The 12247-nt window shown below is 46.5% G+C and overlaps 2 protein-coding genes across 3 annotated transcripts in view; one reads left to right on the top strand and one right to left on the bottom strand.

Moving 5' to 3' along the window:
• CCDC50 (coiled-coil domain containing 50) overlaps positions 1-12247 on the top strand; it is an 83948-nt gene that overhangs the window by 15516 nt on the left and 56185 nt on the right. For both annotated transcript variants that reach the window (XM_069212775.1, XM_069212774.1), the window contains exons 2-4: positions 3820-3882; positions 6414-6543; positions 7948-8038. In XM_069212775.1, the coding sequence (XP_069068876.1) occupies positions 3820-3882; positions 6414-6543; positions 7948-8038 (284 nt within the window). The remainder of the gene's footprint in view (positions 1-3819; positions 3883-6413; positions 6544-7947; positions 8039-12247) is intronic.
• UTS2B (urotensin 2B) overlaps positions 1-12247 on the bottom strand; it is a 140160-nt gene that overhangs the window by 110638 nt on the left and 17275 nt on the right. The window lies entirely within an intron of this gene.

Genomic DNA, 12247 nt, shown 5'->3' with positions numbered 1-12247 from the left:
TGTTGCTCTGTTATTTCTCCGCTGAGCTCACAATTGAATTGTTGGTCGGGGGCTACTCTCCCCTCATTGATGATACTCTCTCCATTGAGTCTCAGCTTGTTTGTAGGAAAAAAATAAATCACTTCTGCACGCGCACCCCTGGGACCTGTTCGGATGCACCCATCGGAGTCTGCCATTAGATTGGCCCCCACTGCACTTCAGCGCAGCTCCTGTGAATAAAGTTACGAGGATGATCGTCCTTAGGAGAAACCTCATTAAACGAATCTGCTTTTTCCTATAAAGTGCACACCAGGTACCTTTCAGATTAGTAGCTGGTCCACACTTACAGGCATTAGAGGTCGGATTTCATTTGAATACCCAAAACATTCACCATATTGCTTGTGTTGCGTTGTCCACTGTGGACACGATTGTCTAATTCTGTGCCAACTGATCCACTTTGTACCAACTGATCCAGGTTTCACGCAGAACTTCACTGGGTATTTTCAGATCTTTCGACCGGTAAACGTTCCTCGAGTGCTCGCCGTGTCTGGCTGGGGGCCGTGCTGATGGAGGATTGTTAACTGTATTATGGAGATGGGACAAGGTGGTAATTGAGTATAACCTTGAAATGTATTATGTGCATTGCACTTTGAGCATCCCTGCTAGAGTCGTGAGCCCGTCAGAGCTTGCGAACCGTGGGATGAGAGATGGCTTTGCCTTGCTGACAGCTGATATTTCATGAATCCGAGGTGGGAGTGACGGGTCCTGTCACTTGATGCATTGGGAGGAACAGATGAGTGTGGCATGTCTGTAAGGATGGGAACAAACAACACATCCCAGCAATTACTCACTCCCAATCCGCCACTTATCACAGCTTGCCACAGGGCCTGAATCGCGCTGCTTGCTAGATGAGGCAGGAAAGGTGACCCCCAGCAGTTTCCTTTCATTTCAGAATGTGCTGCATAAGCCACTTGGGCATTAGCGCTCCTCGGGTCCCTGCAGGGGCAGTGACTCAGAAGCCACACTCCTTTTTGTGTAGCGCTGTGATCAACCGATGTTCAGACAGACTCTTGGTACAAGGCGCCTAAGGTGACAAAGTAGCAGTAAGCGGCCTGTAGAGCTGGTTGAAGTTTCTTTCCATCCTTGTGCACGTTTCATGCAATGGAATGCATAAGATGGGTTTTGTTAAGAAAATGCTCCAAGATAATTGGGTGAAGATGTGCTGGGACCATGTGTGATCTAGGGCCAGATGTATCAAAGGGTTTTACCCGTTCTGTGTCTATGGGAAAATGAGTTCATACATATGGCCTCTAGTGCTTGGTGGCAGAGGACACCCTACCATCATGTCACGACCTTGGAAGTGTCATTCTAGCCACAGAAGAGATGATCTCGTGCCCGGTTCAGGTGAAGTCCCCATTCTCTGTTCTTCCGCCCCTTATCTTGGTTTTCACTTTCTTGTTTGTTATTATTTTTTTCTCACAGTCTGACCCCCCCCCCCCCCCACACACACACACACCTGCTTTTTGTTATCTTTTTCCCTTATTTTCTACATATTGCGGCCTGTTTCTTGCTCTTAGCTATATGGAGTACACACACTGTTTTACCTAACTGTTTCCGCCACCCCCCCTTTTTTTTTTTTTTTAATAAAATAAAATTCTGCGCACCTAATTGTTGCTCCCCAATTGTTCCTCCAGCAGCACTTCGGTCTGCTTCCCCTGCCCACTGCACTTTCTTAAACTCTGGGGTTTGTGGGGATCCCCGCATCACCTGCCGCACAGAATCGCAGGACTTGGTGCCACTTTGGGCCATGGGAATGTTTGCATCTCCTACATTCATTGGGTTTTCCCTTTCCCTTTCGCTCCTCTATGCTATGTTTAAATCCCTCTTGTCCATTTTCTTTGCCCGTAATCTTTATCAACACCAACTTTCCATACTCGGCTCATTGCTTTTTGTGATGACCTCGACCTCCAATCCCGCTCTTAAGTGCCTGTCCGGACTTCGGTCAATTTAAGGGTTTTCGACCACTGCTTTACACATCCTTCCAGGAATTCCTACTTCCTTCATTAATGGATAGCATGAGTTTTGGTCCTCTCTTCTCGCCTCTTCTACCACTCCATGTGTGACTCTTTGGGTCATTCTCACTTAACATGCCTAGATTTGTCCTACCTCCTCCGTCCGAGCATCGTCCAGATACTCTCCATTTCTGTAACAGCTCCTCACATGCTTGTCCATCCATGGGAGCTGCCGCAGGGTTGGCGGAAGGAGGAGAAAGACAAATATTGCACTAAAGGTAAACAGGGGTAGAAGGCTCCACTTTCTACATTGTTCAAAGCAGCCTGATGAAGGCACTCAACAAGTTTGGCGTTTTAAAGCAAGACGTTTGATGGCGGTCCAAATACTACTCGGAAGATCCTGGACCAGAAAGTAAACTCCTTCCAGGAGAGGTCACTCTTGCTCGAAATATCAAGAGACAACCCCTCTGCAAGAGTTGACTTGGAAACATCTTCTCTCTTCCTTTTAGGGCAATTTTCTAGCCTTTTTAGAGGGTCTCATCGAGTATGAAAATCAGCAGGCCTGTTGTTTTACGGGACAAGGCTTGCGTTCTGAAGAAGGGCAGCGGAAGGATATGGGTTCTTGGAACGATGCCATTGCTGTGCATGGCAAGATAATGTTCTCCACTTCTTTTAAACTACAGAACCAGGTTTCTGCAAAGTGGTAAATGTTTTGTACCAAGTAAGCAACTAATGTTTTGCATCTGGTTCTCAGTTTTACCACTAGGACTTCCATTTTTCTTTCTAGCATGATGATACAATCCTTGACAAGGAAAACGTGTCTGGTGCTGGCAGGCTGTCTTTGATAGTTATTATTTTTATTTTATAAATGTATATTATTGCAAGTTTATGCCACACAAAAAAGAAAACCGGGTGCAACCTGAATCATTCAGCAATAAGAAGATGTTATTGATTAAAAAAAAAAAATCAATGGTGTGGCTGTTTAACTAGTCCTGTTTTAAAATACCACCCTGTCCAGCTGCTCCATGCATGTTTTTTTAATATTTTTGTTTGTGGCAGAGGTATAGATAAATCACACCTAACCAACAGCTCAAACACCAGGCGGCTACCATGTCACTTAAATAATTTATAACAGCAACTTAAACACAGGTGGGCAAGAAATCCTATGTAAATGGGTGGCTGAGGTGATGGCAAAATACATAGCCAGTATTTAATGTTAAAATATTTAAATAAAGCACACTTTGAAGCAGCTTCAGAGAAGGGAAAGTAAGTATTTTAGATGGATGTGAACAATGTGCGAAGGGTTTGTGCAGTAACTCGGAGTGAAGGGAGTCCGTGCCTAAAGTGGGATGTCTTGTCGCTGAGTGCTGTGGTGGGCTAAACCAATAGCGAATTATCGTTCAACAGGCCAACTGATAAAGTGTACTAACAGCCCCGCCTTATACGCATAGTGAGCTATCTGGTTACCACTGCTGGAACTGTGAGTTGTGATGAGGACACAGGGGGAGTGACAAGTCCTGGTGTTATACACTTTTTTGTGTGCTTATAGCTTCATACCACTGGGATAGAGTTCATCATACCTGCAGAGCTGTAAATTAATTCAGTGTTTTATGCATTTTATTAAAATGTGACTTAGAGTAGTGCATGAGTGAAACGCGACAGCGTTTTGTAATTTGACGGCGCTGTGGGGTGTGATTTAGCGCCTGGCATGTCATACTAACAGTAGGCACGCGCCATCATGGGTGTGAACAGCGAGGCTTGTGCTCTCGATGCTCTGGGGTATCAAGCATGACCTTTCCTTACAACCACCCTCTTGTCTCCTCTGCAGTTTGCCGGGACTTCGCCGTCTTGGAGGATCACAGTTTGGCGCACAATCTCCAGGAACAGGAGAGTGAGTACCCGAGGATTGGCTTTTGGGGTGTGGTGGGGCACCTTTGTGTGTTGGGCAAACACTGCACGGAAACCTATCTGCACACCTTGCACACATGCGGCTGCTCTGAGGTTTAGGCGGCGACATCATGCATAAGAGCTCAGTATGGCCTGTGTGAGTTCACCAATCTGATGGATCTTATCTCTGTGTCACTCCCTGAGTCAATATGTTTTTAGTAAGAAGATGCCAGACTTTGCATTGTAGTCTCACAAACCCCACAAAAGTGGTAACGTAAGTGACAATCCATCGTATAATCTTTAAGTATGACCCCCTGACCAGCAGCTGAGGTATAAGCTCATTCCTCCGAGGGTGGACCAGGCTAGATGTGCCGAGCAGAACTCCACCTTGAGAATCTACTCCACCTCATCCAGGGCGATGCAGTGACACAGCCCTCTGACACCAGCATTTTAATTTTAATTATGGATGTACTGCACCACCCACATAATACAATATTTGCTCCATAATTTGCAGATTTAAAGTTAAAAAAAGATTTCTATCTGAAATGGATCAAAAGTTAATTAAAAAAAATTAAAAAAAGGCTGTGAACACTCACTTACTCCTTTCATAGTTCAACTGGTCACCATCTAGTAGACGTGTGCTTTTTCAGGTATTAAACTTCTTCGAATGCGGCAACCGCAAGTCCTGCAGTTTCAATGCGCTTTAATCTGACCAAGTGGTGAAGTAAAACTGCCACAGGACGTGCCGCGTCACTTCGCCCAGTTAGTTTTTATGCTGCATAACTGAGTCATCTCTGTCACATAACCTAGTCCTCCGGTGTCTCTGAAGTCTAGAGGCCCTGGTTATGTCCTATCTTTTGTTTGGAAAGCAGGCGTCCACCCTAGCAACATTTTCAGTTTTTAATGTATGTATTTCAAATCCTTCTATAGCGCAATAGCACCCAGAGGCATCTCTACTTTTTACATTCAACATTAATCATGTTTTTGATGGTACAGTAGCTAAAGCAATGCCAGAGTACTTTGTCTGTTTAGTCGCCCAGAAGCAGAGGTAAACCAGAGAAGCAATGGAAGGAGGTGGACCCGTTTCTTCAGGGAAGGCATCTCCTACGCCTTTCTATCTCGCTGCAGAGTGGCTGCTGACTGTATGTTGTGTTTCTTATATTAACTGTTTGCAGAGAGGGAGGATTGATGTACGCTACCACAGTTTAATAGTCCAGACACCAGCCACACTGATGTACGACATGACTGAGAGCTGTTGGCTTTGCCAATGTCTTTTACTTAGGCGTGGCCTATTGACTTTGCCACTGCTTGTTGACTAGTTTTGCCAGCACCTTAACAACCCATTTTCAATTTATTTGTCTGCTTAGGTTTGTGCTGTCGAGCCGGCCTCGCCCTGTAAAGTGCTGGTAGGGTTGGGCTTGTGCCGAAATGTCTGCTCTTACATGGGTGCACATAGGATGAGTAAACCACCGGAATGAGATCCCTGGGGCTATAAATTCTGCAGAGCAGTGCAACCTCCGCTGACTGCCAGACTGAGCAGTTTGTGTAACAGCCATTGGAGGTTTGCAGCATTACAGACCGGAGATGGATGGATGGATTTATGATACATCTCCAGTTGACTCCTGCCCACTGGTGCCCAGTCTTAAGACTTATGTTGTGTAATAGCATTAGTATAGTCTCGTCAATATCTGGCATTTCCCTGAGTAGCAATGGGTAGATGTAATGTTTTGGTGGCTGTATGGGAATAGTCCACAGTCCGGAGGTCCTGTCATTTCCTGACTGCTGCCTACCTCAGTAATACCTACTTGTCTGATCAGTGATGGCTAAGATGGCCGCCACCGTCCTCCGTTGTGAATGCAGGTCTCCTGCCTAGAAGAGTCTTGTTATGCAGAACGTTGATGCCGGATCTCTCCTGGAGGTACCATTGATGTTGTGAATTAGGTAGCGGAGCCTCAAACATGCAGTGAAATTAAGAAGGCTCCAGGGTAATGCACCAGGACATGAAAAGGTTAATGGAGACCCAGATGGAGTATCTTGCATGAATAAAAAACAGATTTCAGGAGGCAGACATGCCTAAAGTTAAGTAGTTTTTATTTTTGTTTGTTCTAAGACTCCTTTGAAGATCGTGTTTTTTTTTTGTTTTTTTTTTCTCTTTTCAGTCAGGTTCCTAGAGCTCAGAAACAATTGATTACTTTTTTTTTGTAGGATAAAAATATCATCTGGAGCTTTGATTATTCTTCTCTCTGTTTTGATCACCTTTGTTCCTTCGTGAGTGTGTTTACAGTTTTCGTGTGAACAGTGCTGTCCCACCTGGCGAATGTCGCAAAGTTATAAGTAAATTGTATGGACTTTGATTGTTCATCACTGCAGTATTTTTAGATTATTTCTGCATGAATTAAGATTGACAGATTATCTGAAGGTAAAAAATTGAGGCAGAGCGATTGATCGCTTCAATCTTGGAGGGTGCTTCTTGTTAATGCCCCACCTGGCTCCCTCTTGTTTGAAATATTTTCTGTCTTTGCTCTTTCTTCCTAGTTGAGCATCACTTGGCAACCAACATTCAGCGGTCCCGTTTGGTGCAGCATGACCTGGTTGTGGCCAAGCAGCTGCAAGAGGAAGAAGACCTGCGGGCACAAGAGAGATTAAAGAAACTCCACAAAGACCTGTAAGTTTGTGGGATGAGAGATGAGCGAAAGGGCTTGTGGGGGTTCATAACTGCAGTTTTTTGCAATTCAATATGGAAGACGACATTTGATGGCTCTCTATGTATTACTGACGGTATGACTGAACCGTGTTTACCTGTAGTACGCCTTGTTGCAGAATAGGAGGTAAGATATGATTACTTTTATCTTGCTGTAAAATACCAAAAAGAATGTGAAAGTTCCTGCTAAATAATGCCTCCTCCTTTGCTGTTCCTGAAAGTAGTGCTACCCAGGGTGCCTCTCAGCGTTTTGTGCTGCGCCTTGGAGTCAGTTCTAATGTGAATTGAGGTAGGAAGTCTTTTCTCTTGAGTTAAATTCAATAGCCGGACCTTTCAGTCTTTATTGACCTTTAGTACCATAAAGAAGTTCCTTGGTTGAACCCCAGGATATCCCAATCTAGACTTCTAATCCAGTCCTTCTGAATGGGGTCCACAATAGATACTGTCATAAATCCTCATTTTTAGTGCACAGTAAGCCGCTTCTGGGAGCATCGTATGATACTTCACACCACCACTCCCATCCGGGCAATTTCTCAACCTCAAATTCCTAGAGTCTGGGGTAAATCTTTGATTTTATATATATATATATATATATATATATATATATATATATATGTATGTATAATCTTCATTGTACTCCAAAGTAGCCAGCCTCCAATCCACTGAGGCAAAAAAACATTAAAAAATGTTTTACCCAGTCTGGCCCTTCCCGTATTTGCTTATGAAAGTTTGATCCCAGTGAGTCTGGGTCTCCAGCGTGTTTCTCTCCCTTAATTATTGTTAGGTCTTCAACTTCATTTCCCCAGCCCTTCTCATGCCCTTCTGGCTCGCCCTTCCATCCCGCGGACGCTTTATTGATCTGAGGTCTCAGCACCGTTCCATGATGGCTGCCGTAGCCTACCTCTTCCATGCTTGGCCATAGCAGCTCCCTTTGTTAGGTACACACCAGGCTCCGTGCTTTGCTCATGGCCACCTCTTCAAAGCGCCGCTTAATCTTTGCGACATGGGATCTCTCGTTCCATGTGAAGTCCCCCGTGGGGCCGTGAGCTCGTTCCTCCCTTTGCTTTCATCCCTATTGTCGCTTCAAATATTTGGATAGTTCTACCTTCTCTGATCTTGTGTAGTGGTCCTGACTGCCTTTGCTGCACTCATTGTACTGACATATTCAGTCATACACGGCTTCCGCTGATAGTGCCCAGTCAACGCCTTGCCCACCTGTGGCACCTGGTTCTGCCCAGAGCTTGCACTTTACCATCTAGTTAACTGGAACAGAGTTCAGTGTGTGGTTGGCCCTCTCTGGTTAAGTGGGTGTTGGGGCTCTGGATCGCAGATTATCGGTGTAATGGCCATTCCTTTTTTCTACTTCAGTGAGCGCCAGGACTGCGAAATAGCTCAGGAAATCCAGGAGAAGCTGGTTATCGAAGCAGATCGAAGACGGAGGCAGGAGGAAAAAGATGAGGTAAGCCGGGCTGCGCAGCGGTAAGAGTGCGATAACCTTCAGAACTTGTTGTCTTATGTTCAGCTTGAGAAAGTTATGGTGGGACATTGTCCAAGGCATAGATGAAACCCCAAACATCGGAAACCCGTGCCTTTAGGATGTAGCCATGCCAGTGGATGTTCTGATCAGAAGCAGTGTTTAAGAAAAGTCATCTGTGATTGGCCATTTATAAATAAGCATGTTTTGTCTATAAATACACAAACGGAGCACTGAACAGGTCGAATCTGTTGCAGCTCTATCAGTGATTGAGTAATGCACCAAGACTGTGGCGAGAGTGGGTTCACTAGTGTCTGCAAAACTCACCAGGCCTTCCTTGGAGAACTGTAATATGCATGTCAAGAACATACAGAGATTGGTAATTTACCCATGATGGGATTATAAAATGTTGGATGTTAAAACAATGGCAGCAGGGTGGATCTAAACCAGCATAAATTGGAGAACACATTAATGAAATAATGTTATTTTATTAAGCAGTATGTATCATAAGAATTTGAATTACTTTAAAGATGGATGGATTCATGAGTGCAGCACTGAGTGGGGAATGGAAGGTATGATAACTAATTGAGTACATAAACCTATCCGGGCCCAGAGAAGCACTTCATGGTTAAGACCGCACTCTTGGCTTTGCTAATGCTTGTTGCCGCATAGCCTGGGCCCAGGCCTCCCCCTGGTGGCCCTGCTGTCTCAGCGGTTCCCTCTCTCTTTATTAGCGGAGGTCTCCTCCTTTCCTCAGTGCCGACTATCAGTCTGTCCAGAGCCGCTCACATCCTTCTGCTGACCTCATCTCTTCCGGTCATTGGCTTCCTTCCCTCCCCTCAGCTGCCGGGTTCCACCGCGTGTTGATATAAGAGCTACCGAGGCCGGATGAGTCACGGCAAAAGAGCCTGTTTGCTGAGATTGTTCTAGAACTGGCAGATAGAGTGAAATCTGAGATCAGTCGGAAGGTTGTGGCGGATAAGGCGAGAGGTGCGCCGATGTGAAGGTGTGCATCGTAATGAGCTGATACCTGTAAAGATGCAGAAATCAACAGATACTCCCCTGTCTCTAGAGCGAGTTCCACTGGTGGCCGCGGCTGTGCTCCGTGAACCAAAAGTCCTAATTATGGTCTAATCTTTGCCTTGTCACCTGCCCAAAACCTTGTGTACAATTCAGTGTATCGCCACCTGACCCAAGCTGTGAGTGTGTACACATGTGATGCGATGTTAATACTTCTGGAGTACCTTCTATAACAGCCAGTGTACACTCTCTTACATACTACTGACCCCCTGCACCCCCTCCCTTTAATAATGTGGCTTCTGTAAAGCATTCAATGTCCATACACCTCTGTTGTGTCTATAACAGCCAGTGTACACTCTGTTACATACTACTGACCCCTGCGCCCCCTCCCTTTAATAATGTGGCTTCTGTAAAGCATTCAATGTCCATAAACCTCTGTTGTGTCTATAACAGCCAGTGTACACTCTCTTACATACTACTGACCCCATGCACCCCCTCCCTTTAATAATGTGGCTTCTGTAAAGCATTCAATGTCCATACACCTCTGTTGTGTCTATAACAGCCAGTGTACACTCTCTTACATACTACTGACCCCCTGCGCCCCCTCCCTTTAATAATGTGGCTTCTGTAAAGCATTCAGTGTCCATACACCTCTGTTGTGTCTATAACCGCTCGCATCCGAGATGCACCCCCTGCGACACGAATACTTAATGGCATGAGCTTCATGCCTTCTCTGAGCTGGGTTTGTGACCTACGAAATATTCAAGCCCCAGACAAGTGTCTAACACTTAAACCTCTTGGACCTCTCTTCACACGTGGATTTGGGGTTCTTGGAGGTTTGTGTCACCTCAACAGACAGATCTATCCCCGCTCCATGACAGCTTCCTGAGAAACCCTCTGCGTTGAAGGTTTGTCTGCATATTTCCTTTCTAGGGAGTGTCTACTTTCCATCTGGTGAGTAGAAAGACTGACATTATTGTACCTTAAATGCAGCCCTTTAGTTCAGAATGCAGAGCTGTGCATCGCTCTTTATTTATTTTTAAACCTCAGAACGAGCGTGAAGTGACCACAAATAGTATATGCACGTCATTGTTGTGAGAAAGTAGCCTCTTTCTAGCCTTGTTACCCCCACTTTTGGCCTGTTTGTGAGTGTATGTCAGGGTGTTTTCACTGTCTCACTGGGATCCTGCTAGCCAGGACCCAGTGTTCATAGTGAAAACCCTATGTTTTCAGTATGTTTGTTATGTCACTGGGACCCTGCTAGTCAGGACCCCAGTGCTCATAGGTTTGTGGCCATATATGTTCCCTGTGTGATGCCTAACTGTCTCACTGAGGCTCTGCTAATCAGAACCTCAGTGGTTATGCTCTCTCATTTCTTTCAAATTGTCACTAACAGGCTAGTGACCAATTTTACCAATTTACATTGGCTTACTGGAACACCCTTATAATTCCCTAGTATATGGTACTGAGGTACCCAGGGTATTGGGGTTCCAGGAGATCCCTATGGGCTGCAGCATTTCTTTTGCCACCCATAGGGAGCTCTGACAATTCTTACACAGGTCTGCCACTGCAGCCTGAGTGAAATAACGTCCACATTATTTCACAGCCATTTTACACTGCACTTAAGTAACTTATAAGTCCCCTATATGTCTAACCTTTACCTGGTAAAGGTTAGGTGCAAAGTTACTTAGTGTGAGGGCACCCTGGCACTAGCCAAGGTGCCCCCACATTGTTCAGGGCCAATTCCCCGGACTTTGTGAGTGCGGGGACACCATTACACGCGTGCACTACATATAGGTCACTACCTATATGTAGCTTCACAATGGTAACTCCGAATATGGCCATGTAACATGTCTATGATCATGGAATTGCCCCCTCTATGCGATCCTGGCATAGTTGGCACAATCCCATGATCCCAGTGGTCTGTAGCACAGACCCTGGTACTGCCAAACTGCCTTTCCTGGGGTTTCACTGCAGCTGCTGCTGCTGCCAATCCCTCAGACAGGTTTCTGCCCCCCTGGGGTCAAGCCAGGCTTGTCCCAGGATGGCAGAACAAAGGACTTCCTCTGAGAGAGGGTGTTACACCCTCTCCCTTTGGAAAATGGTGTGAAGGCAGGGGAGGAGTAGCCTCCCCCAGCCTCTGGAAATGCTTTCTTGGGCACAGATGTGCCCAATTCTGCATAAGCCAGTCTACACCGGTTCAGGGACCCCTTAGCCCTGCTCTGGCGCGAAACTGGACAAAGGAAAGGGGAGTGACCACTCCCCTGACCTGCACCTCCCCTGGGAGGTGTCCAGAGCTCCTCCAGTGTGCTCCAGACCTCTGCCATCTTGGAAACACTGGACTGCTCTGAGTGGCCAGTGCCACCAGGTGACGTCAGAGACTCCTTCTGATAGGCTCCTTCAGGTGTTAGTAGCCTATCCTCTCTCCTAGGTAGCCAAACCCTCTTTTCTGGCTATTTAGGGTCTCTGTCTCTGGGGAAACTTTAGATAACGAATGCAAGAGCTCATCCAAGTTCCTCTGCATCTCTCTCTTCACCTTCTGCCAAGGAATCGACTGCTGACCGCGCTGGAAGGCTGCAAACCTGCAACATAGTAGCAACGACGACTACTGCAACTCTGTAACGCTGATCCTGCCGCCTTCTCGACTGTTTTCCTGCTTGTGCATGCTGTGGGGGTAGTCTGCCTCCTCTCTGCACCAGAAGCTCCGAAGAAATCTCCCGTGGGTCGACGGAATCTTCCCCCTGCAACCGCAGGCACCAAAAAGCTGCATTACCGGTCCCTTGGGTCTCCTCTCAGCACGACGAGCGAGGTCCCTCGAATCCAGCGACTCTGTCCAAGTGACCCCCACAGTCCAGTGACTCTTCAGTCCAAGTTTGGTGGAGGTAAGTCCTTGCCTCACCTCGCTGGGCTGCATTGCTGGGAACCGCGACTTTTGCAGCTACTCCGGCCCCTCTGCACTTCCGGCGGAAATCCTTTGTGCACAGCCAAGCCTGGGTCCACGGCACTCTAACCTGCATTGCACGACTTTCTAAGTTGGTCTCCGGCGACGTGGGACTCCTTTGTGCGACTTCGGGTGAGCACCGTTTCACACATCCTCGTAGTGCCTGTTTCTGGCACTTCTCCGGGTGCTACCTGCTGCTGAGAGGGCTCCTTGTCTTGCTCGATGTCCCCTCT

Source organism: Pleurodeles waltl, chromosome 11 (genome assembly GCF_031143425.1).
Source record: "Pleurodeles waltl isolate 20211129_DDA chromosome 11, aPleWal1.hap1.20221129, whole genome shotgun sequence".
NCBI classification, from domain to species: domain Eukaryota; kingdom Metazoa; phylum Chordata; class Amphibia; order Caudata; family Salamandridae; genus Pleurodeles; species Pleurodeles waltl.
This window is presented reverse-complemented; position numbering and strand designations above follow the sequence as displayed.